At 40.3% G+C, this 25,671-nt stretch overlaps 3 protein-coding genes across 3 annotated transcripts; 2 read left to right on the top strand and 1 right to left on the bottom strand.

The window, feature by feature from the left end:
* Positions 1 to 421: 421 nt before the first annotated feature.
* On the bottom strand, positions 422 to 1,968 carry LOC132266073 (peptidoglycan-recognition protein SD-like). Its single transcript, XM_059766908.1, has 3 exons — positions 1,755 to 1,968; positions 1,434 to 1,693; positions 422 to 827 (listed from the first exon to the last, which is right to left on the bottom strand). The coding sequence occupies exons 1-3, from the start codon at positions 1,966 to 1,968 to the stop codon at positions 447 to 449; spliced, it is 855 nt and encodes a 284-aa protein (XP_059622891.1). The 3' UTR covers positions 422 to 446.
* A 5,178-nt stretch (positions 1,969 to 7,146) lies between these two features.
* Positions 7,147 to 18,708, top strand: LOC132255992 (sodium-coupled monocarboxylate transporter 2-like). The gene is made up of 4 exons (XM_059752169.1): positions 7,147 to 7,307; positions 9,991 to 10,067; positions 16,930 to 18,287; positions 18,346 to 18,708. Exons 1-4 carry the CDS (start codon positions 7,147 to 7,149, stop codon positions 18,706 to 18,708), a joined length of 1,959 nt encoding a protein of 652 aa, XP_059608152.1.
* A 606-nt stretch (positions 18,709 to 19,314) lies between these two features.
* LOC132255991 (sodium-coupled monocarboxylate transporter 2-like) lies at positions 19,315 to 20,751 on the top strand. The gene is made up of 2 exons (XM_059752168.1): positions 19,315 to 20,346; positions 20,401 to 20,751. Exons 1-2 carry the CDS (start codon positions 19,315 to 19,317, stop codon positions 20,749 to 20,751), a joined length of 1,383 nt encoding a protein of 460 aa, XP_059608151.1.
* Positions 20,752 to 25,671: the final 4,920 nt, after the last annotated feature.

Here is a 25,671-nt window from a genome sequence, read left to right as displayed (position 1 = left end):
ACACACAGCATAGTTAATGTGGCCAGAAGTAATAAATTAGCGCCAGCATTGCCGGGCGCGCTTAAATGGTCATCGGCTGCCGGTTTGCGGGGTGAAATGGTGAAAATTGTGATGTTGTTTTTGTTATGGTGTATTAAAAATGCATTCTGGCATCCCCCAGAGTGGGCCAGGCAGCGCGCGGGCGCGCCGGGATGCGGGCCAATGGGCAAACAACACGTCCAGCTAAATGGGATGATAAATTATCGGGCGCCATCAATCAGGCTAGATTTCTCGCGTGAACTCTGTGCTTCTCGTCATTCATGCGGACACTGGCTATCTATTTTAATACTCTATGACCACAGCGCGATAATAAATGAGTTCAGCATTAGTTCGGAGCCATGCACAGACGCCCACATATTGAATATTTGCTCGGATTATGCAGATTGGCCGACTTTTTGCCACACATTTTATTCGCCTGACGACCAATGAGGCCACGCTGTAATTATGCGATACAGTGCGGCTCCCGGACTCTCAGTCGCGATGAGCTGCAAGTGCCCGAACAGCCTGTAATCCTTGCTCAGCTTGCCCTCTTCTAATCCCCACGCGATCAGCTCCTCGGCCGCCAACAGCTGATCTTCTGGTGGACTCTTCTTCTGGAAGTTCCCAATGAAGGCAATGCAGATGCTGCCCTCGTTGTGACCCTTCGTGTGGGCGCCGATCTTGCTCCAGCCGCGGCCCTCGTAAGCCGATCCATCGCCGCCAACCAGGAAGTTGTAGCCAATGTCACCAAAGTCGCGATCTTCCATGTGATACTCTTGGATTGAGCGCACAGAAGCCGAACAGATTTCCTGCAAGGAAAGTAATATCTTGGGAAATGGATCCCGAAGTAATTCGCACTCTAGCACATCAATTCTTATACTCAAATCGACAAGAACGCTGGTCATTGGTAGATTTAGACACTTTCATGCAATAAAGATTGATATTCTACACATTTGATGCCAAGAAACACTGCAAATTGTGCTACGATCAAACATAACCTCAAAAATATTCAATTATTTAGAATATTTTCTGGTAGATTGTGCCTCTAAACCACCAATTTTGAGTTCATTTTTAAATCATAACAGTCGATTTGTGATCTAGAAAGCTTTAAGATATTCTAAAGCGAGTTTTTAAAGAGATTTTAGTGATATTTTTAGGTTATGATCGAAAAATATACTCAAAAAAGCGGTTTTAGAGTGGATTCTTACAGAAATTCATTATATATTAACTTCCCTTTGGCTATCAAAGCTGAGAATCTCTTGGAAAGATTCTCATAGAATTTTAAAAACAGAGAATGAATTAACGGATTTTAAGAAAAGTAATCCAATTATCAGCTTTATATAAGCTCAAAACGACCCATAACAGCTTCCATTTAACTCTAATTACTCTTGCGCTGTTCCTAATGTTATTCTCACCATAGTTTCACATTCAGGTGTGTCCGTGTGTGCGATAATAATCCGCTTTGCTGGCAGTTGTAAGTCTTTCAATTGCATCTTCGGTGGTTTAGCCCTCCATTCTGCACGGGAAATCAACCTGAGAGTTGTGTTGCCAGAGCCAGGCTGCTCAGGAGGAGGTAGAAGTGAGGTCACGGCGAGAATTCCTACCATCACAATGATTAGGGCTGAAGCTAGAAGAATACATCCTCTGACTTTGTGGAATCTTGGCGTTTCTGCAGCTGAAAAGAAGCCATTAATAAAGTTGTTGGACAGAATGTACTTGAATTTCACGATATTTACTATTGTCGGTGTTAATGTCTTGCTGATTTGGTGGATTTTCACTAATGTTCGAGCAAGTTTCTACAGATACAGACTCAATTGCAGGTTGTTCGTCAAAGCTTCGCTGCTGATCGAGCTTTTGAACTTGATCTTCATCATCACTTGTTGTGGTGACGCTTGAGATCTCCTCCTCAGTTGATGACACGGATAGTTGACTGTGTTTCACTGAAAGCATTTCGACACTACGCATAATTATTTCTCCGCTGGACCAAATTGTGATATGCCAAGGGGGAGATAATATGCCACAAATCTGTACACCACTTCCAAACGTATTTGAAGGCATTTCTTAGACTTCTTCAATTGTTTCCTACACAAATTTCTGGATTTATCACAAATGTAATCCAGATTTTCCGTCTTAAGAACTTTAAACTGTCTGAAAATGCCTCAATTTGTTCAATATATTCGATATATTTTACCATTTCCAATTCCTAAACACTTCCGTGAAGTTGTACACCACTGCCAACCATAATATCTGCCCTTTGTGATATGCAGAAATACTCTTTGTCACCAGTTATCGCAACATTGCTTTCCGCTTATGATTTCACTGTGCGACTCTTAATCAGCGGCGAGAAAGCCATTTGCCATTCTTCACAATATTCGCGTGACGAGTCTCTCGGCATTTCCCTCCAAAGTCTACCTTGAGCACTCTTCAGCAATGTCCTTAATGCCTGAGACATCCATTATCTCAGCGCCTTTCACTGAGAGCTTATAAATTGGCCACTTTTGTGCTGAAGAAGCTCTCACGGCGTGACGCATTGATAAAGTTGGCAGTAAATATACAAGGGGCAGAGAATTATGAAAAGGATCGACGAAGGAGTGAAATGACTTTGTTTGTTGTGCCCGTTTTATGCTCAAGCGTATGCGATGAGTTAAGCGTTTAAAGAGCGAACAGCGTCGCGAGAGTGAGTGAAGAGTTGCGAACAAAACATTTTATGACGCGAGAGTTGCCTTTTGGGCCGTTTTCCGAGTTGGGCAAAGAAGAAGATGGCAAAAAGACCGTCAAAGTTCTCGATGGGACGAAGAAAAGAGATGGTTTTTCCTTCTGTTTGCACGGGCGACAAATGGCAGCACTTGAATGGCACGAGAAGACATTCAATTTAAATAAAGCATGTTTTTGACGCGATTGAATCTCCTCCAATATTAGCGCGAATGGCCGTTATGGCATCGCGCTCAACGGAAATCAGCCAGAAAAACAGTCGCACTGAGGGCACTTTCAATCGCGATAGAGGCAATGCTAACACTTTATAGTCGTGTGTTTCCCCATTTTACACCCAGAGGGAGAGACAACTTGCCACTCTGTCGAAAACATCATTCCAGTTGGATGGGATTTGGTGACGCGACGGCAAAAGGGGTGTCAAATATCCTTGGCGCGCTCTTTTTTCTGCCCAACTCTCTCAGCGCGATATCGCATTCCTTTTAGGCGCCACTCACGCGTATACACACATTCATAAATATGATCTATTGCTCGCCTCTGCATTGTGGCACAAGAGAGAAGGAAGTACACAATAACAAATGTTGGAGAGTCTCAGAGCGCGCGAAGTATGAGACGTCACCCACTTTTGCTTGCGCCATAATTTTTGAGCGATGATATGCGAAGTGAATTCCCCGTCATTATGGCAACCGGCAGTTGCGAAAACTTTTCTCCCGCCGCCGCCCCCCCTTCCATAATTGACGCCTTCCGCAGTGTAATTGTTTTATTTGGACAGCCCAAGATATTTAGCGAGTCTCGAGCGTAGAAATAATAGGGCTAAATAGCGTGGAAAAAACTTTCTCGGACACTTTTTTCACCCAACGATAATTTACAGTTCGTGCTTTTGCTAAAAGCACTGCGCGACGAGAGGAATTTTTATTGTAAATTCATACGCGTGCTGACACTTTTATAGCACACCTTTGAATTTCAATTACAATTATTATGGGATTAACAAGTGAGTTCATTTGGCGTTGGCAAAGCTCGCGCATGAAATTACATTAAGTTAATGGCAAAATCCAAAGGGGGAAATGTTACGGAAGAAGTGTAAAAATGTACCAAAATAACTTCAATAAAAAATGATTATTTTAATCAAAAATTGAATATTTTCAGCGAAATATTTACATAAATGAAGTATTTTCTAAATAAATAATTAAAAATTACATATTTGATTATTTTCTGCACATATAGACCACCAGAGGGCAGCTAAGTTGGCGTGGGGAACGCCATTCATATAGCATTTCAGCACTTCCTGATGTGATCCTGGTCAGGAGACAAGCAAATTTGTGGGATTCTAACCCTTAAAAGTATGAAATAAACAGTCAACGCTGTAATCTGATTTAGTTTTAGTACTAAAACCATTTTGAAAGTCGAACATAACCTCAAAAATAGCATTTTGAATTAGGAAAAAAATCTTATTCTGAATTTTTCTACAGTTTTCTGTCGTAACGAAGTGGAATTCAACTCTATTCCGCCCACAAATTGTGAAAGTTATGATTTCAGTCGCACTATCTCCCCCTTGGCTGAAGTACGTGGTGACAAAAGGCTTGTTTGCGCTATAGGGAAACAGTATGAAATCCGAGTGGATTCGTGCCATATGAGCATAAAACGTGACTGATAGTGTGGATGATGCTCGGGCGCTGTTCGCGCCATTGGTGCCCAACAGAATGGCACAATCATGTGAAGGCGAAGAACAAGGGCATAAAAACATAAACTAAATTTCAGATGGTGGCCATTGTTCCACCCCGTGAATGGGCAAAACCATGAGATGCCCATCGAGAGATGCATGGCAGCGGATGCTGAAAATATTTGACACTCTCTCTCGCTCGCAATATGTGTTGATGGCGGATACATCAGCAAATTTGAGTGCCACCACTCGCTCAATGGCGCACAACACGAAGGGGTTGGTCTGGTCGGCCACATAAAAAGCACTTGCATGCTTTTTATTGAGGAAACCAGCACAGCATACAAGACAAACATCAAGGGAATAAATCAATATGACCCATCCGATCGAGAAGAAAGCGACTCACCGCACAAACCCTTCACATGGCGAGTCGGGGGAGTTTTCACGGGGGTTTCTTTGAGTGCGACGAGCGGCTTTCAAACATGCCATGCTTGGTTGAATTTCCAGAATAAAAACCTTAAAGGGAATTTTCCTCAGTGGACATTAGGAAGAGAAGGAAGTTATGAGCTTATGTGCAAGGCAGCTTTTCTAGAATTTAAATACATCCTTGATCGTCTTACGAAAGTCTTAGAAGAAATCACTGAGAACTTCTGATATAACCAGCCAGAGTTTATACTGAAAATGTAAAAAAAAATTAGTGATAAATTTGCATTTATATGTAGACAATCTTAATTTTATCAGCCTGGAAGTATATTTGACAACTTTGGAAAGTTATCGATCAATATTTTCAATAAAAACTGCTTTCAAACAATCTTCTGGAAATTTTTCAAAAATTATGTTTTTGGAGGTTATTTGCTTACTAAATCTTACTTTAATTACTAAAAAAATAACCTAGAAAATTACTTTTGATGAATTTGTCTGCAACATAAATTGAATAAAATTAAAAATCCTTTCTGTTAAATCATATGCAAATATTGAATCATTTTACTCATCGATCTACAATATCTCCCCCTTGATGCAAGATTTTATATTCTGATTGATGACAAATCAGAGTTTCACCTTTGTTGCAACTCGAAAGTGTGCCAAGCAATCATTGTCTGAAATATATTTATAACGCAAACTTCAGTGTGAAAATCATCTGAGTGCAGAATTTTCTTTAAAAACATCCACCCACTTTCGCTGTCGCCCAAAAAAAAAAAAACACTTATTCACCGCACAATTCTCTGCATTTTCCATCAGGACGTCATGGCTGCGATGAAAAAAACAAAGTTTCATAGAGTTTTGATGTGGTTTGAAGTTGTAGCATTTAATTGGAAGCAAATGAATAGCTGAGGAAAATGCAAAAAATGCCGCACACTAAAGCATGTGAGATAAAAATGGGGAAGCTTCATGCTGAGACTCTCTGTGAATTCAACTTTTTGCCCATTTTTTTTCACCCTCCTTCGCCCTCCCCCAGTTATAAAATATGCACAATATCCTCTGCTATGTTGCAACGATTCCAGCACGGGCACAACATTAAACTGTTTGTGCGGCGAAGACTCCAGGAATTGTTCGTTGGGCGATTTGCCACCCCAAAATGCGGGGAAAACCGTAAGAATGCACTGTGGCTGAATTTCCCATTGTAATCCATGAATTCCAAAAGTTTTCTGCATTACTTCACCCAAGAATGTGTGTGTGTGTGGGTGTGTTTTTTTCTAGCGGAAGAGAGAGAAAATCTTATATAATTTTCCACGCTTAATGATCTAAAACTTTTTCTGTCACGGATAATTATTTAAAATTCCCACAATTTCCCCTAGAAACCGCACGAGATAAAAATTACTTGCTAATTAAATTTTCCCACACAGCTAAAACTCTATTTCACCTCAATCTCATAGTTTTGCGCTGGTGGGCAAAAACTATTCACGTCCAAGCGTCTTGGCGGAGGGCAAGAGGTTAGAGGTCATTGGAATAAGTGGTTTTGCCATTAAAAGTTGATGCGCTGTGACAAACAAACCCTCTAAACTGCTCTTTTTTAAAATAGAGATTGAATTACGTGACCATTCAGATGGTGTTGGATAATGAAAATTGATTTTTCCTAGAGCAATCACACACCACTTCCTGCGTAACTGTGCAGGATTTCAAAGAGACGAGTGGAACAAGGGGGAGAAAATATAGTGTGAGAAGTGGTGTACGGCTCATAAGAAGTACATTAGAAGTGGAAGTGTTGAAAAAACTTACAATCTTCGCTTCTTGTGTGCTTCTTTTACTGACTAATCATCCAGATTCTTTGGATTTCCTTTGAATTGTATACAGAAATAATCTTTTCCCGGACGGATTTTGTGAGTATTTCGCATTCTAGCACATCAATTCTTATGTTATGTTGAATGTTAAATCAAACATAACCTCGAAAAGAGGAATTTAAACTGGGAAAATGTTCTTTTTAAACGCATTCTGCACGATTGTGACTCTGAATCAGCAATTTAGTGTTTAGTGGCAACTCATAAAAGATAATTTTATCATCTAAAAAGCTTTTAATTGGAGTCTTTTAAAAAATCATCGTGTTATTTTTGAGGTTATGATCAGAATAGACGCTCAAAAAAACGATTTTCAGTGAATTCTTATAACAATTTGTGAATTATTGTAGAAACAGTCTAAAAATTTTAAGTGCTAGAAGTGGTGTACAGATTAACGAGCATATTATCTTCCCCTTGAAGTGGAATAGAGGGTGAAGCGACACTGAACATCTCATATCGAAAGCCACAAACAAGTTTATTGATATGAAAATGAAACCACCAAATCAAATATTGGATTCCATTCTCGAGAGCATCCCTTTCGCTCCTTCAATCTGCATCCATGGCAATTGCACAAGGACTCAGCCATTGTCTCTAGCATCGCTCATCATTGATATGGCAAGCAATGGACAGGGACGATGGCAAAGCGAAGGGTGAGTGCCGAACAATCCAAAGCCTGAGGTAAAGATAGAGAGTTTGCAGTGCAATTCAAGAGAACCGCAATGAATTCGCATTTAATAATAGTTCACGGAGTTATGAAACTCAAATCATAACTGATCAGAGCGGAGGAAATTGTTTGCAGAAGCCCCGCCCCTTCGGAAGCCCCGCCCATTCGACCAGCAAAAGTCTTGCTATTCTGACGCTTTCCTCCCCAATTCAGCCCCTGCACATCATTATTCACGGGGTTTTAATGCGATATTGGCGCTCATCCATCATGCATCCCAGAGGAATGTCATACCTGAATAAATATCTCATTATTTTTCCCACCATCGTGGTGCGAAAATTCACCCAGTGACCCTTATTGAACTTTCATCGGAGCCCCGCTGATAATTAGGTTGCGAGCATTAAACCATTTCCCTGATGGCGTCAGATTTTCCGCGGAGAAGCTTCCACGCGGCCACCCAACTGACCACTTAGCACAATGTGAAATCGCGGGATAACTCTGGGCGATAGATGAAGTTTGCCAGTTTACCGCAGAGCGGAGCCAGCGAGATAATTAATTTTCCTTCAGCACGGTAAATATCCAACGCAATAACGACTGATTATACTGTGTATGTGGTGTTAATGGTATTTATTGTAAAATATTTAATTGCCTTGTTTGCCTGTGTTATTGGATTTTTGGTCTACAATCCGTTTGCAGATGCATTGTCATTACATGCATGAATTTTGTGCTATTTTAACATTGTTTTGTACATGAATCTCATGTGAGCATTGCTGGAATTATTGGCCAATAGCCCAATCGATTGAACTCAAATGGAGTGAGGCAGAAACATGAGTTATTTTTCATGATGTTCAATGTTGCAAAAACACTCATTAGCAAAAATAATCAATTATTTTTGACATTATAAGAGCAAATATTGACAAAACTCACTGGGGAATTAAAACAACCAGTGAATAGGATAAAACATTACGCAGCTTTTGTGTTTCCCTCTTTGGAAAATTATTAGAAAATCGAACATATTCAAAACAAATGTCGATGCCTTGACATCTTTTGATCTCTTCACTCAAAGAAATAATTTGTTCTTGAGACAAGAAATGAGTTTTTTTGAAATAAATGTCCAGAAACGGTCTTGAAATTAACCGAAATCTAGACAATTTTAAGCTTTTCGATCGTTATAAATTAATCTTTTCGATTTTTCCTTGAAACGAGACTGTTTTCGCATTCTTACAAGAAAGGAACTTTTCTTAAATTTAGATCTTTGTGTCAAAGAAAAAAGAAACAAGTTTTCCAATGTTTTGTACCACCGGAAAATTACTGAGTTTTTAAGACTGAAACTGAAAAAATCGTGACTAAAGTCAAGAAATGAAAAGTCTTGATTGTTTTCCAGCCCGAAAGAAGCTAATTTTAAGATCTGAATTTATTCTACTCCCTTGAATTTCTTTGCCAGAAGTAAATGAATTGAATGATTTAGGACAATCTTAAGTCGGATAATCTTGATTTTAGTCTCTTCCGTTAAATATCAAGACGAAAATCTTTGCTAATCAGTTGTCATACCTGATTATTCTTGGATATACGCAGAAATCGAATGAATTCTAACCCGATTTTTACCTAAAAGCTCACATTTGACATCACCAAAATAGACAATTTACCGATGATGCTGAGAAAAGTCCTTTGTCGCTTCCTGTAAAATGTAATTTCACATCGCGTGGGCATTGCAGGAAAACACTAAGAATCCCTCTTAAGAAAGTGCGTGGGAATGTTTCCTCTTCACGGCTGGGAAAACTCAATTTCGCCATTTTGGGACTTTATCTCTTTATCCCGTCCTGGTGAAAAACCCCCCTCATTTGCACCCTGTCCAGACCCAAATTGGATTTGGCTCTCGAGCATTTCCCAGAGGCGGCGAAATGTGCCTCTCAATCAAGGGCGATTAATCAAAATTAAACATTTCACGACGCGCGATATTTTGTTTTGAAAAGTTCCCCAGTGAAAATTGTTGTCAATAATTTGCATTTTACGATATTTCGCGTGTCCTAGAGTGATTAATGATCCGTGATTTCTCTTCAGGCGCGCTCTCGATTTGCCTGGGATGTTTGCAAGGATTTTTCATACAACCAATCGATTTTTTTTCGCCCTGTCGCACACTTCTTGGCACAAGTGATATGATTTTATTCATTGGCTGGGGAATATTTATTGATGGGTGGTTGAAAAATTATTTTCAAGATACCGCGAGAGGGAGAAAAAAAAACATCGCTTTGGGGCTTTATGAATGCCGCCAAATTGTTTGTTTATGAAAATTCTGCGCGAAAGAACACATTAGTCACAAGATGAGTGACTCTGTTAAGCGTGATGTGTAGGTTTTTTGGAGTATATTTCATGTGAATATTCATTGGCTGTCTATTTCCGTGAAAGTTAATAATGATATTGAAGCGCTTCGGTATAAACAAGTGAATTTGCGCCCCTAAAGCGGCGTTGCGACAGGACAAGAATAACAGATTTGCTCCATTTGGAGAATTTATTTAATCAAGAAATTGAATCATCACTCTTTTTTCTCATCACAGACTATCTCCCTTCTCGCCCTTAATAAATACAGATGTGTACACATTTATTTATCAATACATCATGAGTGGCAATGCGAGTATTTGCTCAGTGTGAGCGACTCTTTTGGGGTTTTGCAGTCGGAATGAAGTCGACTTTATCAGTGAAATGGATTTCTTTCTGCCACACAAACTCACAGCAATCACGAGTGTGGCGGGCAAGAGTGTCGGGATTATAAAAAGAAGAGAGAAAAAGCGAGGGTTAATCCAAATACGGAAAATGATCTCACGATCACGATTTTGTGTTGTTGTTTATAAAATGCGCCGCCAAAAGGGAAATCGCACAATTTAGTGCTGCTTCATCCTTCTTCCATTAATTCTTCACCATCAGGCAGTCCTTTTATCTCAACTCCTCACCACATTTCTCCTGACCGACTCTCGCTCTTCTTTTTTTCTTCTTCTCGCCGCCACAGAGTGCGCGGAAAGGAGTGAAAGTTCGAAAAGCCACTGATTTATTGTGCTTGCGCTATCGAATGAAAATCACCCCGGCGAAGATTGGGAGAAAATCTGTGAGGCGAAGCCGCACATCAAGTAGGAAAAAGTTCCCACAGGAACGTCATAACTTGCTCAAGCTGAGCAGAAGTTTGATTGTGGTGAGAAAGGGAATATTTTACTAGTCAAATTCATGCTTTATGCACTATCGGGATGCTTCTTACATTAACAATGGCAAAATTCTGACGATGGGTGAAGACTTAGCGATGGATTTTGCCAGTTCATGAATAAGCATTGAATATGGATGGCTTCCGAGAGTCGTTTGAGTATGATTTATTCCGAGTTATCAGGAAAAGCGTAATGAAAATACGTCAATTTCCATGAATTTGCATTTCAGTCTTAAAACATCGGATGTTGCAGAGAATCTCTGTCAAGCATAAATTCCCTAAGCTCCGCCCATTCGCAAGCTCCGCCCATTTTAATGCAATTCTTCTGTATTGAGAAACTTCGAAGCAAAATGTCAAATTCTTTAGACAAAATTATTGATGTCTGTAGAAAAATAAAAATCAAAATCATGATTTCTAATATCAAATGGAAAGCGTCTTTTGTATTCGACGCGGATTCTTAATGTGAAGTTTCTGCAGAAGAAGTACAAAACGACTATGAATTCATTTTCTCCGTGATTTCTAAGGTTCTTTACCGCTTCTTTCAACCCTTGGGACTTCACATAAACTAATTATGCCATAGAGTTAGCGCGGGTTTCGCTAATGAACTGAAAACAGGAGCATTTATTGATGGAAACTTTGCTGGGCAATCATTAATTTGAAAGTCAAATTCCTCATCTCGACGATTCGTGGCGATTTGGTCGAGTTTGGAGTTCACGACAAGAATTGAAATTCCACCCTCCTTTTGGACGCTGTCGTAATCAGGGTGGAAATGTGTGTTGTAATGTGGAAGGTCTATAATATTTAAATTACAAAGTTCGCGATGTGGTTGGGAAAAAGTTTCTCAAACAGAATACTTTCCAATAAACTTTGGCGGCGCGCGGGTCTATTGAGGGGCGGCCAAAGTTCATGCTCACAAATTTCTTTTCCACCTTCGCCTCCACCACGAACTCATCAAAGGTCAATATCTATGTTATGGTTTCAATGCTCTGCGATTGCTTGTGCGGGGTTTATTGGCGCAGGACGAGGAAGTGAGAGCGGAATCCGAACAGTTAAGAGGAAGATATCGTCCCATCCTCGCCACTTACACCATCAAATTGGATTTTATCCACTTTTGGATTTCTCTTTTATGTTCCACGACACCCATAAAGACTTGCGCCACCCCCCCCCCTCCCGAAAATTCCACCCCCTCGAAGCAGCGCTTTCGGACGCTATTGATTTTTGCGTTTTGCGGACAACTATTTAATTAAAGCTCACTCTGCCATTATTTAATCTTAATTGCATATTCCCACAATGGGACTGTGAGAGCTGATACATTAGATGATAACGCACGTAGGATCAATTTTCATCTGGCTGTGATTATCAATTTATGCGGTGGAAAATCCCCAACGAGACCACAGATGTCTCGAGCTGATTGCAATATCAATTACTACCATTAGTCCTCATGGCCGGCAGAGATTGTTTTGCAGATGTTTCAAGCTGATTTTCGCACACTTGGCCCAATTATCATTACGCCAAAGTGATTTTTGATCAATTCCAGCAGTAAAATTGCCAGCAATCTGGCTCGTCGAACCGGATGCTTTTCGAGGGGGATCAAAAGTGAAGCGAAGGTGATGCATGGATGAAGTGTGTGTGCTGAAAAGAAGTCGCCATGGCGGAGGTCGTTTATTAGATTGACGCAACAACATTTTACCATCACGCGGCATTAGCGCCCACCACCCACTGCGCCCGCATTTTGCATCTGCACGTCAGCAAGCAGTAAACTAACTGGCCTCCCCATCGCATTCATTCCGTGGCATTTGAGTAATGCTGCAATAAACATTTCAGCTACATTCGCCGAGTTGATGCTTGGATGTAACCCGTCATGCGGATAAACTTTAAATAAATTGGTAAACGCGTTGAGTGGTTGATGTTGCTCTCTCTCTCCTTTTTTTTCGTCCTTGTCATCCTCCGTTGCCGCTCTGCCATTCCGTTTTTTTTTTTCTGCATGCGCCCATAAAGTGGGGAATAGAATAAATTTTCCACTGTCCTGTGCGAAGTTTAGGATGCCGAGGCGCGCGATGGACAATCCCGCCCCGAAACTTTGGGGTTTGAGTGCGCAAAAAAAAAGCTCCTAGAGCATCGTAAATGCAATTTACTCACAGTGTTATTTAATAAAATGAGAACACAGAGGCACGAGGCAGAAGACAAAAATTCAATATCCTCTGGAATGAAAATATTCAATGTGACAATTTCTGCAGAAAGGAAAATTCTCAAAAAAAAAAACCACCCTCAATTTATCCCCACTTCTGCCATACATTTCACCCACACTCAGTCGACAAAAGTGATTTTCTGACAATTTTATTAAACATATTTCACCCAATTTTCACTGAAAATCTCCCCCATCTGACCATTTTCGGCCTCAACATTACGGACAATTTGTTGTAGATTGTCATACAACTCGGGCACAGTGTTTAACAATTAGTATAAAATTCCACCCCCTCTTTGGCATTACACACCCAAATAATTCTGGTTTTATACAATTAATGCCTTTCATTTTGGGTTTTTCGCGTGCGCGCGAAAAAAGCCAGTCGACACGCGAGGATTTTCCAACTATTTATGCCATATTGCAGATTAAAGTGATTATCACGACTCATTCAGACAATTTAGACTCCAGTGATTTTTGTGCTTTCGCAAATTTCTGAACAATTGCGGGAAAATTTTATTATTGCCTGATTTTTGAACAATAAACACGCTAAGCTTCAATTTCCACCCCAAAATTGAGCCAATGCTGAATTGAGTGAAGTGGAATTAAGTAAAATGATAGTTAATTAAAAGCTTCTCCTTTTCGTGTTTATTTCTGTGAGCTTTTATTCTACTAAAAATTGCATGCATTTTAAGTTTTATTCCGTAATAAAATCATTTCAATTCATTTTCAAAAAGACTTAATTTAATTGAGAATTTTGTGGTATATATATATTGAATTCTAGTCGTTGCTAATTTCAAGAAAAGAACAGAATTGAAAAAGAAACTCTGAAAAAGAATTTATTTTTCATTTAAATATCCTTAAAGACTTGGAATTATACCGAAAAAGATATTAATTTTATGTGAAAACTGTCTCGAGTCAAGGAAATGTTGAAAACATAAATTTATGACGATTGAAAAGCTTGAAATTCTCTAGATTCAGGCTAATTTCAAGACGTTTTTTAACTTTAATTTCAGGAATATTCATTTCTCTCTGTGCAATTAAGAATTTCACGTACTTCTTACGCGCTGTACACCACATTCGGGCGGAAAATCTCTCCCTTGACTTGGTGTTGAATGTTATTTCTCCGGATCCAATGATATTTCCACTCAGCTTGTGGCTTTCTTTGGCCCCGGCGACGTCAAGCCACCCTTTCATCGCGTCAGAACAGTGCATAGATGACGCGCATTGTGACCAGTTCGCACAAGTGGCGGAGGAACTTGAGATGCTGGGCATGTCACGGCGGGGCTGGGGCTGAGCTGTGCCCCGAGGGTGGCGGAGAAATGGTGTAAAATGAAGGGAGAACGTGATTCTTCGTGAAACTCGACTTTTCCTCCTTGTGCGCGTCATGGAAAAAAGGGCCACGAAGTGGGAAAAGACGAGTGAAGAACGTGGAGGAAATTTGCTCTCACCCCAAACTTCCTGCGCTGCTCCTTCGCCATCCACCCGTCCATGTAAATATTTATCATTCCTATATACACCACCACCCCCTTTCGGACGGGTGGCGCTGGGAGAGCGGGATTGCGATGATCTGCGGAACTCATCGCATGGGTTTTCCCAGCTCAAACCGCATACAAGTGGTTCTTATCGATGCTCTCTCTCTCTCTCTCTCTCTTCCTGATCATTTTTCCTCCGTCTGCACCACATAATACCCCCGGAGCTCGTGTGCAAATATTTGCTTATTGCAGCATTGATTCATGAGAAAGTGCCACACGGAATCCCGAAAGCTTGGCACTGACACAATCCAGGATATAATTTGCCATAACGTGATTATTAGAGCTGAAGAATCAACAATCATCAATAGCTGAAGTGTCACTTTTTATCCTTATATTGGCCACAAACTTCCAGCAAGGAGCGCTGTGTGTGCGCTTTAGAGTGGAGCTAAGTTGTGTCCTTGCGTGGTAAAGAATGTAATTTACACTTGATTTCACCGTGTAAAAATTTATAGTGAAGGAGTGATCTGTCGCAAGTGATAAGTTCTAAACAGTTGTAGGCTATCTTTTCCTCTTTCCAAAATGCCCTTACTCTTGGAAATCCGTTGAGAAACAGCACATTTATAAGTGTTTTTAGTATGAAAAGCGTTAGATGACTGAAAATATGAAGAAAAATAAATATTTTCCACATAGAAATTGCGAAATAACCAAAAATTGAGTATTTTCGGCACGATATTAAAAAAAAATTATAAATAATTTCAGAAAATTTGCCACAAGCTGGATTCAAACTCTAACCACAGGACGAGATAGAATCGGAATTTCTACATACCTTTGATGTTTTAACTGCTGCCCTCTGGCGGTAATTTGTGGAGAAAAATGTGTATATTCATATATTATGAAGATATAAAGCACAAATTGAGCTTTCATTACACAGTTTTTGTTTATCCTTTTTAAATAAAATCCTTCTTTGCCACGCAAGAAACAGTGTCAAGATTGAAATGTTAAGAAATCTGCCCAACACAGGGTGAAGTGCATGTGAAAATAGTGCCTAATAAGGTCCATAAAATTGATATTTATCGGTTATACCCATGAATCCCATTAAAATAACTCTCCGTCGTTGCTGGAGAAAGAGAGAGAGAGAGAGATGTTCTTCTCCACCCAGTGAAACATGCGCCCGAAAAATGTTGGCTCAACTCTTTCCCAGTTTTGCGGCCGGCGGAGAAAAAAAAACCCACTGAAAATTTAATACTTTCGAGGGCCCGATGCTGGAGGATATGGAGTCGTAAAAATGAAGAGAAATAAAATTTATTATATTTGCCAAAATTATATGTGAAACATTGCAATAATTTATAGTTTGAAAATTCCCTCCATTCGTCCGGAAATGGTGTGTGTGTGTGTGTGTGTGTGTGTGTGCGAGTGTGTGAGATTATTGAGAAAAAGCTCACAAGCCATCGACTGAGAGCCGTTGGCTGGGTGGGGTGGAAAGCGGGGAGATACAGTGGAAAATCGCATTTTGAGTAACTCGAAACCGCCTCTTTGTAATTGTATTTTCCCGTGGACAGGATGTGAACAGAGGACAGTTGGGAATTGATATTAAATTTATCTAATTCAGAGGAAGAAAATGTCGATTCAATGTCCACACTGATGAACGTATGTAATATGAAGCATTTTTCCTCTGTCACAAAATGTTCCACTTCCACAAGAATCAGCGCTTTTTCGCCCTGTGTTTCCCCCCAACCCTCTTCGCCTTTTTTTGTCCTGTGTTGCGACAACACTGGAGGATTTCCCGCCCATTTCCTCACCCGCACCCAAACTTCTTGGGCGCTTCTCGAGAGCTCCTTGCTTGGGTCAGAGAGGAGTCGAGTCGATTCTCGGCAGCAGCAGAGGATTTTCCCCGTAATAAAAATTCATTGGGCAACATCTGCTCTTTGGCTGCATTATTTTTTATATATGATAAATAACCGTCTGGTGAAATGTTGCAAATATTGTTGCTCATGTGCATCATGTTTGTCTTACCGTGCACAGCTCAAATTCCACGTCGCGAGAGCGCGATTTGAGGATTCTTTGCGGTGTGCAGAAATATCCTTGGCAAAATTCAGCACGAGAAGCGCTGAAGAATGACAATTTCCAGGGATTTCTTCCTTATGAATTTTCCCCATGAAGCTGAGGTAAATGAGAGAACGATTGACTTTACAAATTACTACAATAGCCCAAGACAGCTGAGAAAAGCATCTTTTTCTTCTATATAATTTCCCGTGTGCGACAATGCAAATAAATGCCGCACATTCGTAACTAATTACAGAATACAAAACAAAGCGATGATGCTAGAAAAATTCACCACAATTGATTGTAGTGAAAAATAAACATTATTATTGTGATCATGTGAAGCTTTCACGTGTGGATTTACAAATAGACTCTATGTAACTTAATACGCATGTCAAGTACGCATAAGTGTGGAAAATATAAAAAAATATCATGTGCAAATAACATGGCACATTCTGAGTGTTATATTTTTATATCAAAATTACACGCTTTTTTTATATAAAGCCCAATGATAGGAGAGTTTGGCTGAATTCAATCGTTGTGAATTCCAATAATATTTTTTAATTCAAAATCACCAAAAAGGTCATAAGATTGTGAAACTGCTAATCAACCTTTCCTTTCCGAATGATGAGCAAAAAGAGCTCGTTTTTCGAGTAATCATAATTATATCACAACACAAAACCGTGAAGTTTTATAAAATGTTTTTCCAATTGCTGACACTCAGTGTCAATTTCGCAACGCCTCGGAACGGATCAGAAGTTCAAAATGATGGAAGTTGTGGACAAAAGTCAATTCACTCTCTTGGATTATTCTTTCTTTGTGATTGTGTTCTTCGTTTCCGCCGCGATCGGTCTTTATTATGCCTTCAAATCTAGCAAAACCTCTTCGACAATCGACGATTATCTTCTTGGAGGCAGAAATATGGGACTTTTCCCGGTGATTTGCTCGCTAATTGCAACTACTGTGAGCGGAACAACGATTGTAGGTCTTCCAGCGGAAACTTACGCATATGGAAGTCACACTTGGATGTACGCAGTGACCATAAACGCTATGGCTTTGATAGTTCCGCCGATTTTCCTGCCCATTTTCACGGAACTCAAACTGACTTCGAGCTTCAAATACTTCGAACTGCGCTTCAATCGCCGAGTGAGACTTCTTGCAAGCTCGATCTTCCTCTTCACTGGAATTATTTTCCTTCCACTGACTGTCTACGTTCCGGCCTTGACCTTCCAGAGAGTCACTGGCGTCGACACTTACGTCACCGTCGCGACGCTTTCGCTGCTGTGCGCTTCTTACACCGCGATCGGCGGATTCAAGGCCGTGCTCTGGACGGACGTCGTGCAACTCTTGCTCATGATCGCGTCGTGCGTCGTCGTGGCCGCGATCGGGATCCGAGCCGTCGGAGGAATCGGAAACGTCTTCGCGGCCGCCGATCGCGGAGGAAGAATCGTCATTGCGAACATGGACTTGAATTCCAGAAGCTCCTTTACTGGATATCTTGTGTCCGTAACATTGGTTGCCACTTATCAATTTGGACTCAATCAAGCCAACTTGCAGAGATTTCTCTCATTACCAAGCCAAAGGAAGATGAAAATATCGGCTTGGATGCAAGCTTTAGTATTCGGTTTAGTTGTACTTATTTCTCAAACGTTAGGCGTTATAATGTACGCTAACTACGAAACCTGCGATCCGGTGAAAGCTGGAATTATAAGAAGTGTTGATCAAATTCTACCGCATTTCATCCAAGAGAAGGCGTCCTTATTCCAAGGATTTAACGGAATCTTCATTGCTGGCGTTTTTGCTGCAAGTTTGTCAACAACTTCTTCGTATTTGAACGCCATGAGCGGAATTATTTATGAAGATTTCATCAGTAATTGGCGTCCAACGAAGAGTCAAAATATCGCCAACAGAACGATGAAGATAATTGTCATGATTCTGGGAATTCTTCAGATTTTCTTGGTATTCTTTATTGAGAAAATGGGAATGATTGCGCAAATGACACTTCAATGCATGGCTCTGAACGCTGCGGCTCTTCTTACGCTGTTTGTTCTTGGTGCACTTTTTTCTAAAGCCAACAATTCCGTAAGATTTTAGTATTTAATATAGGAAAATGAGGATACTAATTTGTAATTCTTTCCAGGGCGCTCAAGCTGGAGCTTTGACTGCCATTCTGAGCGTTCTGACTCTGATTTTTGGAAGCATCAACAACAAACCCGAACCAACTCTTCCTTTCCGAACCGACGGTTGCACTGATTCTCTGATGAACGCTTTGAACTCAACGATCGCAAGTTTTCCTCCGTCTTCAAGTGATCAAGAAGACATTTTCAGTCTGCTTCAAATTCCCTTCATTTACTACTGCTTCATAGGAACGTTTTTGGGCATCAGCGTTGGATATTTGACAAGCATTTTAACCGGCGGAAATACAGTTGAAGATCAGCGACTTTTGGCACCTTTTCTGCGAAGAAAAGCTCCAACAGAAGAACAAATCAGTCTCAAATCGTAGCTTTTCTGGCGTTTTCCACCTTATTTTCTATTTAAGCTAAGCGTAACTATTATGTAACTTAATACGCATGTTAAATACGCAAAAGACTGGAAAATATATAAAATATCACGTGAAAAAACTGGCACATTAAGAGCGTCATATTTTTATATTACAATCAAACTTTTTTTTTAACCTAACAGGGAATCCCAAAATGCTCCACTTTCCTGTAATAATTATTATAGCGCAACACAAAACCATCTCTGAAGTGTCACATAATAATCTTCTAATTGTTGCCACGCAGTGCCAATTTAGCAGCGCATCAGAACGGATCTGAAGCGCAAGATGATGGAAGTTATGGATAAAAGTCACTTTAGTCTTTTGGATTATTCCTTCTTCGTGATTGTGTTCTTTGTTTCCGCCGCGATCGGTCTTTATTATGCCTTCAAATCACGCAAAACCGCTTCGACAGTCGACGATTATCTTCTTGGAGGCAGAAATATGAGCATTTTTCCGGTTGTTTGCTCGCTAATAGCCACATCAGTTACTGGATCTGGAATCATTGGCCTCTCTGCTGAAGCTTATACTTATGGAACACACACTTGGATGTACGCAATAACCATAAACGCTATGGCTTTGATAGTTCCGCCGATTTTCCTGCCGATCTTTACGGAACTCAAACTGACTTCGAGCTTCAAATACTTCGAACTGCGCTTCAATCGCCGAGTGAGACTTCTTGCAAGTTTCATCTTCCTCTTCACTGGGCTTCTCTTCTTGCCTGTGACTGTCTACGTTCCGGCCTTGACCTTCCAGAGAGTCACTGGCGTCGACACTTACGTCACCGTCGCGACGCTTTCGCTGCTGTGCGCTTCTTACACCGCGATCGGCGGATTCAAGGCCGTGCTCTGGACGGACGTCGTGCAACTCTTGCTCATGATCGCGTCGTGCGTCGTCGTGGCCGCGATCGGGATCCGAGCCGTCGGAGGAATCGGAAACGTCTTCGCGGCCGCCGAACGCGGAGGAAGAATTGTCATTGCGAACATGGACTTGAATTCCAGAAGCTCCTTTACTGGATATCTTGTGTCCTTACCATTGGTTGCCACTTATCAATTTGGACTCAATCAGGCAAACTTGCAGAGATTTCTCTCATTACCAAGTCAAAGAAAGATGAGAATATCAGCTTGGATTCAAGCTTCCGTATTTGGGTTTATAATGCTCGTCTGTCAAACGTTAGGCGTTATAATGTACGCTAACTACGAAACCTGCGATCCGGTGAAAGCAGGAATTATAAGAAGTGTTGATCAAATTCTACCGCATTTCATCCAAGAAAAAGCGTCTCTGTTTCTGGGTTTCAACGGAATCTTTATTGCTGGCGTTTTTGCTGCAAGTTTGTCAACAACTTCTTCGTATTTAAACGCCATGAGCGGAATTATCTTTGAAGATTTCATCATCAATTGGCGTCCAGACATCAATCAAAATATCGCCAACAGAACGATGAAGATTATTGTCATGATTCTGGGAATTCTTCAGATTTTCTTGGTATTCTTTATTGAGAAAATGGGAATGATTGCGCAAATGACACTTCAATGTATGACTCTGAATGCTGCGGCTCTTCTTACTCTCTTCATTCTTGGTGCGCTTTTTTCTAAAGCCAATAGTTCGGTAAGAAATGTGGTTTAAGGTGTTTTGAGATTATTAAGCAAGGAATCTTTCCAGGGTGCACAAGCTGGAGCTTTGACTGCCATTCTGAGTGTTCTGATTCTGATTATTGGAAGCTTAAACAGCAAACCCGAACCAACTCTTCCTTTCCGAACCGACGGTTGCACTGATTCTCTGAACTCAACGATCACAAGTTTTCCTCAATCTTCAAGTGATCAAGAAGACATTTTCTGGCTGTTCCGAATCTCTTTCGTGTATTACAATTTAATTGGACTATTCATAGGCATCAGCGTTGGATATTTGACCAGCATTTTAACCGGCGGAAACACAGTTGAAGATCAGCGACTTTTGGCGCCTTTTCTGCGAAGAAAAGCTCCAACAGAAGAACAAATCAGTCTCAAATCGTAGCTTTACTGGCGTTTGCCACATTCTTTCTCATTTGTGCCAAACAATAGTAATCGAGAATACAATAAAAAGTGTTCAGTGGAAATATAGGATTTCGCTAGCGTTCTCAATATCGCACGTCACAATGCAAATCGCGTGTGACTTTAATATTGCGTGGAGATTGAAGTCAGAGCCTGAATATTATGTACAGCATCCTGCACATGATAGAGGGGCGAATGTGTATGCTAAAGCGGAGATTGAAGAAAGAATTTTGAGAATTTATTACATCTTATATTGCGGTCATAAATCTGACAAGAACTTTTCTCCCTCTTCTGCTCGCCTTCACTATGCATATCATTATGCTGTATATTTATAATAATATTGAGCAATGGCAGGGGATGAAGATATTGAGTGCTTCGTGGAGGCATTGCGCTTTATTTTAATCAATAAAAGCCGATGCTTGAGAGGCGGAGACGCAGAGAGTCGTGAGCAAATGTTGATATGCTGTGTGTGTGGCTTTCTTCAAGTGTTTCACCTCATCATTTGTTATATCCGTGGAGAAATGGCCTGGCGAGGGCCTGACAAGAGCCTTTGTTGGGCGTCTGAAGAATTTTTGAGCATGGCAAAGTTGATGCGCCTCTCGATTATATTCGGCGCGCTCTGAGGACTTGTCCAAATATATAAATCAGCAGGGGTGGCATTCGAAGGGGCGGTGGCGGACGAAAAAAAATATGGCATTTGAATCATTTTGAGATTTATCAGAGAACGTCAATAAATAAAAATGTGGATACACACGGAGAATATGCTTCGCCATTATTGATAGTGATTCATCGGGATTCGAATCTCTCTCACTCTCTTTGGCATCGCCACCCAAAAAGGCTCCATTATAGTTGGGGCAATTTATTCTTCAATGTCAAAACACTGTGAAAGACAAATGCGAATGACATAGAAATGCTATACGTATTTTTTTTCTGCCACGCGTGGGGCCTCGAGAAATGTTGGGGTTCCGGTGTTGCCGGCCGCCGAGCGAATGGGGGATGAGTTGATGATGATGAAGACATCACACATATCACTCGATTCGGGGAGCTGTGGAATATCAAAGCTCAGACGGAGCTTTACAAATGGAGCCCGAGAGTGAGAATGCCTATTATGCGGACTAAACAAGAGCTTCGCACTCACACTCTCGCGCGCTTGATGGATACGATCTCACTCACTTCCATATGTGAAATTATATCAATCACATTTCAGACCCGCTTTCTCACGCCAAATGAAAGTGTCTCAACACTTCCGTTTGGGGGGGGGGAAATTCAGGCCACAATGCTCCTCTGCCAAGCAATCACTTCGATATGCGGGCAGAGGAGCTGGAGTGTAATTATAAAGACCATCTCCAGCTTGCCAGGCTGTCTCAGGAGCCGTTTTTAGTCCGATTATTGGCATCGCCTCCGGAATTCAGGTCAATCATTAGTCAGGAATTTGAGCCTCGGAGATAAGATTAATCTGAGTATCGGAATAAATAAGTTTGATTGAGGCTTTCAAGCACCGAATAATGTCCAAAAGCATCCAATGTTGAAGCTTATTTATTCCCAACTAAAGCATTTTTCAAATTAAAATCATGATTCTGCAAACTGAGTGATGAAAAAATATTACTAAATTCAAGAATTCTAATGAAGATTCATTGAAAAAGATACTCAAAAGTACAATTAGAGGAAGAAAATCATTATTAAAAACTCAGTTTTGAAGTTGTGGGTTAAATTTTGGTAAGTTTTCAGTTGATTTTCAGTCGGTAAATAAAAGTTAATAGAATAATTCCCGGAATATCGCTGATTTTAATCAAATATTGGTCTGTTTTAATTTTTCTGGGATGTTAAAGATGTTTCATACAAATTATCTTCTCCTTTTACGCAGTCTTGAGAGATTTAGCGGAGACACAAACCATCAAGATATCAAGATTTCAAGATTTGCCTATTTTGACGGTACAAAATGCGTTGCTCTCAATTCTTCATTCTCCTCACCAGTGAGTGTGATTGCGAAATTCCATCCCTAGTGATGAATAAAATAACTGGAAATGCTCGGCATTTTGCTGCAATGCAAGCCACAAAAGAAATTTGCGATGCACTTCTTAAGAATAATTGATGGGAAGTGGGCGAAGTGGAGTCAGAATGGGAAATCACTCAAAATGCTTCTTTTACTCCAAACTGTTTTTCCACTCATTCATTATTCAGACAACACACTTGCTATCTGCCAAGAGATTTCAACACGGAAAAACACACCCAAAACTCTCTTTCTCCCGAGCGCACACAGAGGATTTTCTGGTGCGGCGAGAGAGAGCGGGGATGAAAAAGCCAGGGAAAATTCCTTCGCTAGTGCGGAACAATGGTGGGATATTGCAAATATTTGTCTACACTGTCATTTTGGCTCACCATCAAATGCCATGAGAGTCGCTTGGGGTGGAAAAACTATCGCACCCCGTCGAGGAGGGCGATAGTTTTTTGACGCGCGGCATTTCTCCGAAATGTATTTCACATGAGATGCAATGCAAATGAGTGATAATTCAAATTTCTACCACCAATTGTAATTCATATATTGAAATACAATATGTGCCACTGTGAGCACAAATTCGCAGAGAAACTGAATAATTTTACATTAATTCGACATGTAATTTCATTTAGACTGAAAGTCTTGTAAAATGGCTCAAAAGGGAGCAAACGGGCGCGATGTTGTGTCTTCATTGTTCCGTCTGTGTGCTGAATAACTTTCTCTTTGAGGTGCGGAGTGAAAAGTCTTCTAATAAATAAATTTCTGGGTGTGAAAGGCCAGAGGAAATAAAATTGCTGTCTACATATACGAATAATGTTCTCACAAAAGTGCTAAAATGCATCTTTTATTGCTAAATGCATTTGTACAGTGAGTGCCAAGAGTTGATGGCAAAAAGGCCAGAGATGGAGGCACATTTTCGCAGCATTAAACCACCCACTTGGACGCGCTTTTCTATATAGGCAAATCGCCAGACTCTCGATAAATCATCACAAAACTTGTGGCGTCGTCTTATTTTCCTCCCCGATTTTTTTTCTTCCTCTTTTCTTCAGAGAGATGCAGAAGAAGAAGAGCGGAGGACAGTTTATTTATCTGTCACATCTGCATAATCGGACCATATTTGGATTATTTATTTCATTAAGGCAAATTGAGGAAGTTTCCACGCGCGATATTTCTTGCGATGCATATGAGAATTTTCATAATTCAGCATGCGCCGGCCAAGCGACGAGGCGCATTATTTATTGACCGTCCCACAGGGATACCATTTGTCCATTTTAAATGAGGTGGTGATTTACTCAGAGACATGTGGAGGCACATCTTGAGAGCCACGCAAGGAGCACTCAAGGAGGCAAATAAACAAATTTTCTAAAGTGCCCCACAAATCAGTGGTATTTGCATTGAGCGACAGAAAAGGGTTTCTTCTCTCGGACTCACAATTTTGGTGGTCAATTCAATTAAGGAGATTCATCCAATTAGCATTGATTTGTGGCTTTTCTTCCACTTACTTATGGACATAGTTTTGGTTTGGAAAAGTGCTTCAAAAGCGCAATTTGAAGTGTTTCTGGAACCTTAAAAGTGTCCAGTTAAGATTTTTCAGAGACTAGAGAAGGCTTTGATAGAGAAAATCATTAGAAAAATCAGTGATAAGTTAAGTTATAAAATTGTGAGTTAGATTTTGGTTAGTTTTTGGTTGATTTTCAGTCGTAAAATCAAAATTATCGGCATATTTCCCTCATTAATCGTTTTTTTTTTTTTGAAGGAATGTTTCGGAGAAGTGTTTAGGAATTTTTGATGTACATATTTTAGCTACATTATCTCCCTCTTGCGTCGATATTTTTTCACTTTTTATCATTTGTAAAATAAAACAAATAATTGGAATGATTCTCATGAAAACTGAGGAATGTTAAACTTCAAACATCAAAAAGTTTTACATTCGTAATAAGTAAAATAAAACATACTTTCTATTCTTGCTAAAACAGCTGTAAATGAAGCAAAATAGTGAAATTTGCCAAAATTGTTAAAATACAGGGAAACATTTAGTAAATCTATGACAAGAAGAATTCACTGAAAATATCTGTCATGTTATTGCTTAAAAATTAAAGTAACAGTGACGGATTTATCCATCTGTCACTCTGTTTTTGACACATTCATTTAAACAATCTCTGCAATGAAATCACACTTAAATTGCCCTATTTTATGGGAAAGACAGAATTATTGAGCAATTTGTAAAATTTATCATGAATTTTGGCACAAAAATGAACTCATCCGCTTAACAATTTTTAATTTTTGTTATTACAAACGCATTTATTTTGCTTAAAATTCCGCATTTAGGCGTTACAAAATAATTTAACACATTTGTGAAGCAGAATTTTAAATCTCTTTATAATACAAGTGCTGATTTTGATGAAATTTTAATTCCAAAAGCTGTTTTAAACTTTTCAATACTTCTCTTGTCCATTTAAGAATAAAAGCCAATGTGTTCTTCTGTTCAACAATGGTCTTTTCTTCTTCACCGCATAATTTTCACTGCATTAAGAACAATATATGTTCATAAAACTGAATCTTCTGTGATTTGCCTTGCATTTCCACTTGCGAGTTTTCTCCGAAAAATCTCAAACTCATCACTATCAATGCGATTTGTCATTAGTGGAAACCCACTCTCTCTCCCCCTCCCTTAACGCCTGTACATAATGTATGAGCTGGCGCTGGCGATAATGGCTGGGCGAAGGGTTTGGCGCTTCCCCTTCGCGTTCCACAACTTCCACGCACTTCCCCGCGCGGCGCACGCGCTGCATAGTGTGGAAAGCGCCTTCCTTCCACCCCTCGATCCACACAGAGCACGCACTTGTGCGAGAGTACAGCAAACTGCCCTTCGCACACTTTCAGCTCCGTTTCTGTGAAGTTAGTAAA

The sequence above is a fragment of the Phlebotomus argentipes genome, unplaced genomic scaffold (assembly GCF_947086385.1).
Source record: "Phlebotomus argentipes unplaced genomic scaffold, Phlebotomus argentipes genome assembly contig_5, whole genome shotgun sequence".
Lineage (NCBI taxonomy): Eukaryota > Metazoa > Arthropoda > Insecta > Diptera > Psychodidae > Phlebotomus > Phlebotomus argentipes.
Note: the sequence above shows the minus strand (reverse complement) of the source record. Positions and strands in the feature narration are given on the sequence as shown.

Bases quoted from the DNA above. Each gene is read 5' to 3' on its own strand.
- LOC132266073 (XM_059766908.1), bottom strand. From the start codon at position 1,968: ATGCTTTCAGTGAAACACAGTCAACTATCCGTGTCATCAACTGAGGAG. The intron at 1,694-1,754 runs GTAAATATCGTG...GCTTCTTTTCAG, and splicing joins AGACATTAACACCGACAATA to CTGCAGAAACGCCAAGATTC. The intron at 828-1,433 runs GTGAGAATAACA...CTTTCCTTGCAG, and splicing joins CACCTGAATGTGAAACTATG to GAAATCTGTTCGGCTTCTGT.
- LOC132255992 (XM_059752169.1), top strand. From the start codon at position 7,147: ATGAAACCACCAAATCAAATATTGGATTCCATTCTCGAGAGCATCCCT. The intron at 7,308-9,990 runs GTGAGTGCCGAA...GGGGTTTTGCAG, and splicing joins GGACGATGGCAAAGCGAAGG to TCGGAATGAAGTCGACTTTA. The intron at 10,068-16,929 runs GCAAGAGTGTCG...GCTGACACTCAG, and splicing joins AGCAATCACGAGTGTGGCGG to TGTCAATTTCGCAACGCCTC.
- LOC132255991 (XM_059752168.1), top strand. From the start codon at position 19,315: ATGGCTTTGATAGTTCCGCCGATTTTCCTGCCGATCTTTACGGAACTC. The intron at 20,347-20,400 runs GTAAGAAATGTG...GAATCTTTCCAG, and splicing joins TTTCTAAAGCCAATAGTTCG to GGTGCACAAGCTGGAGCTTT.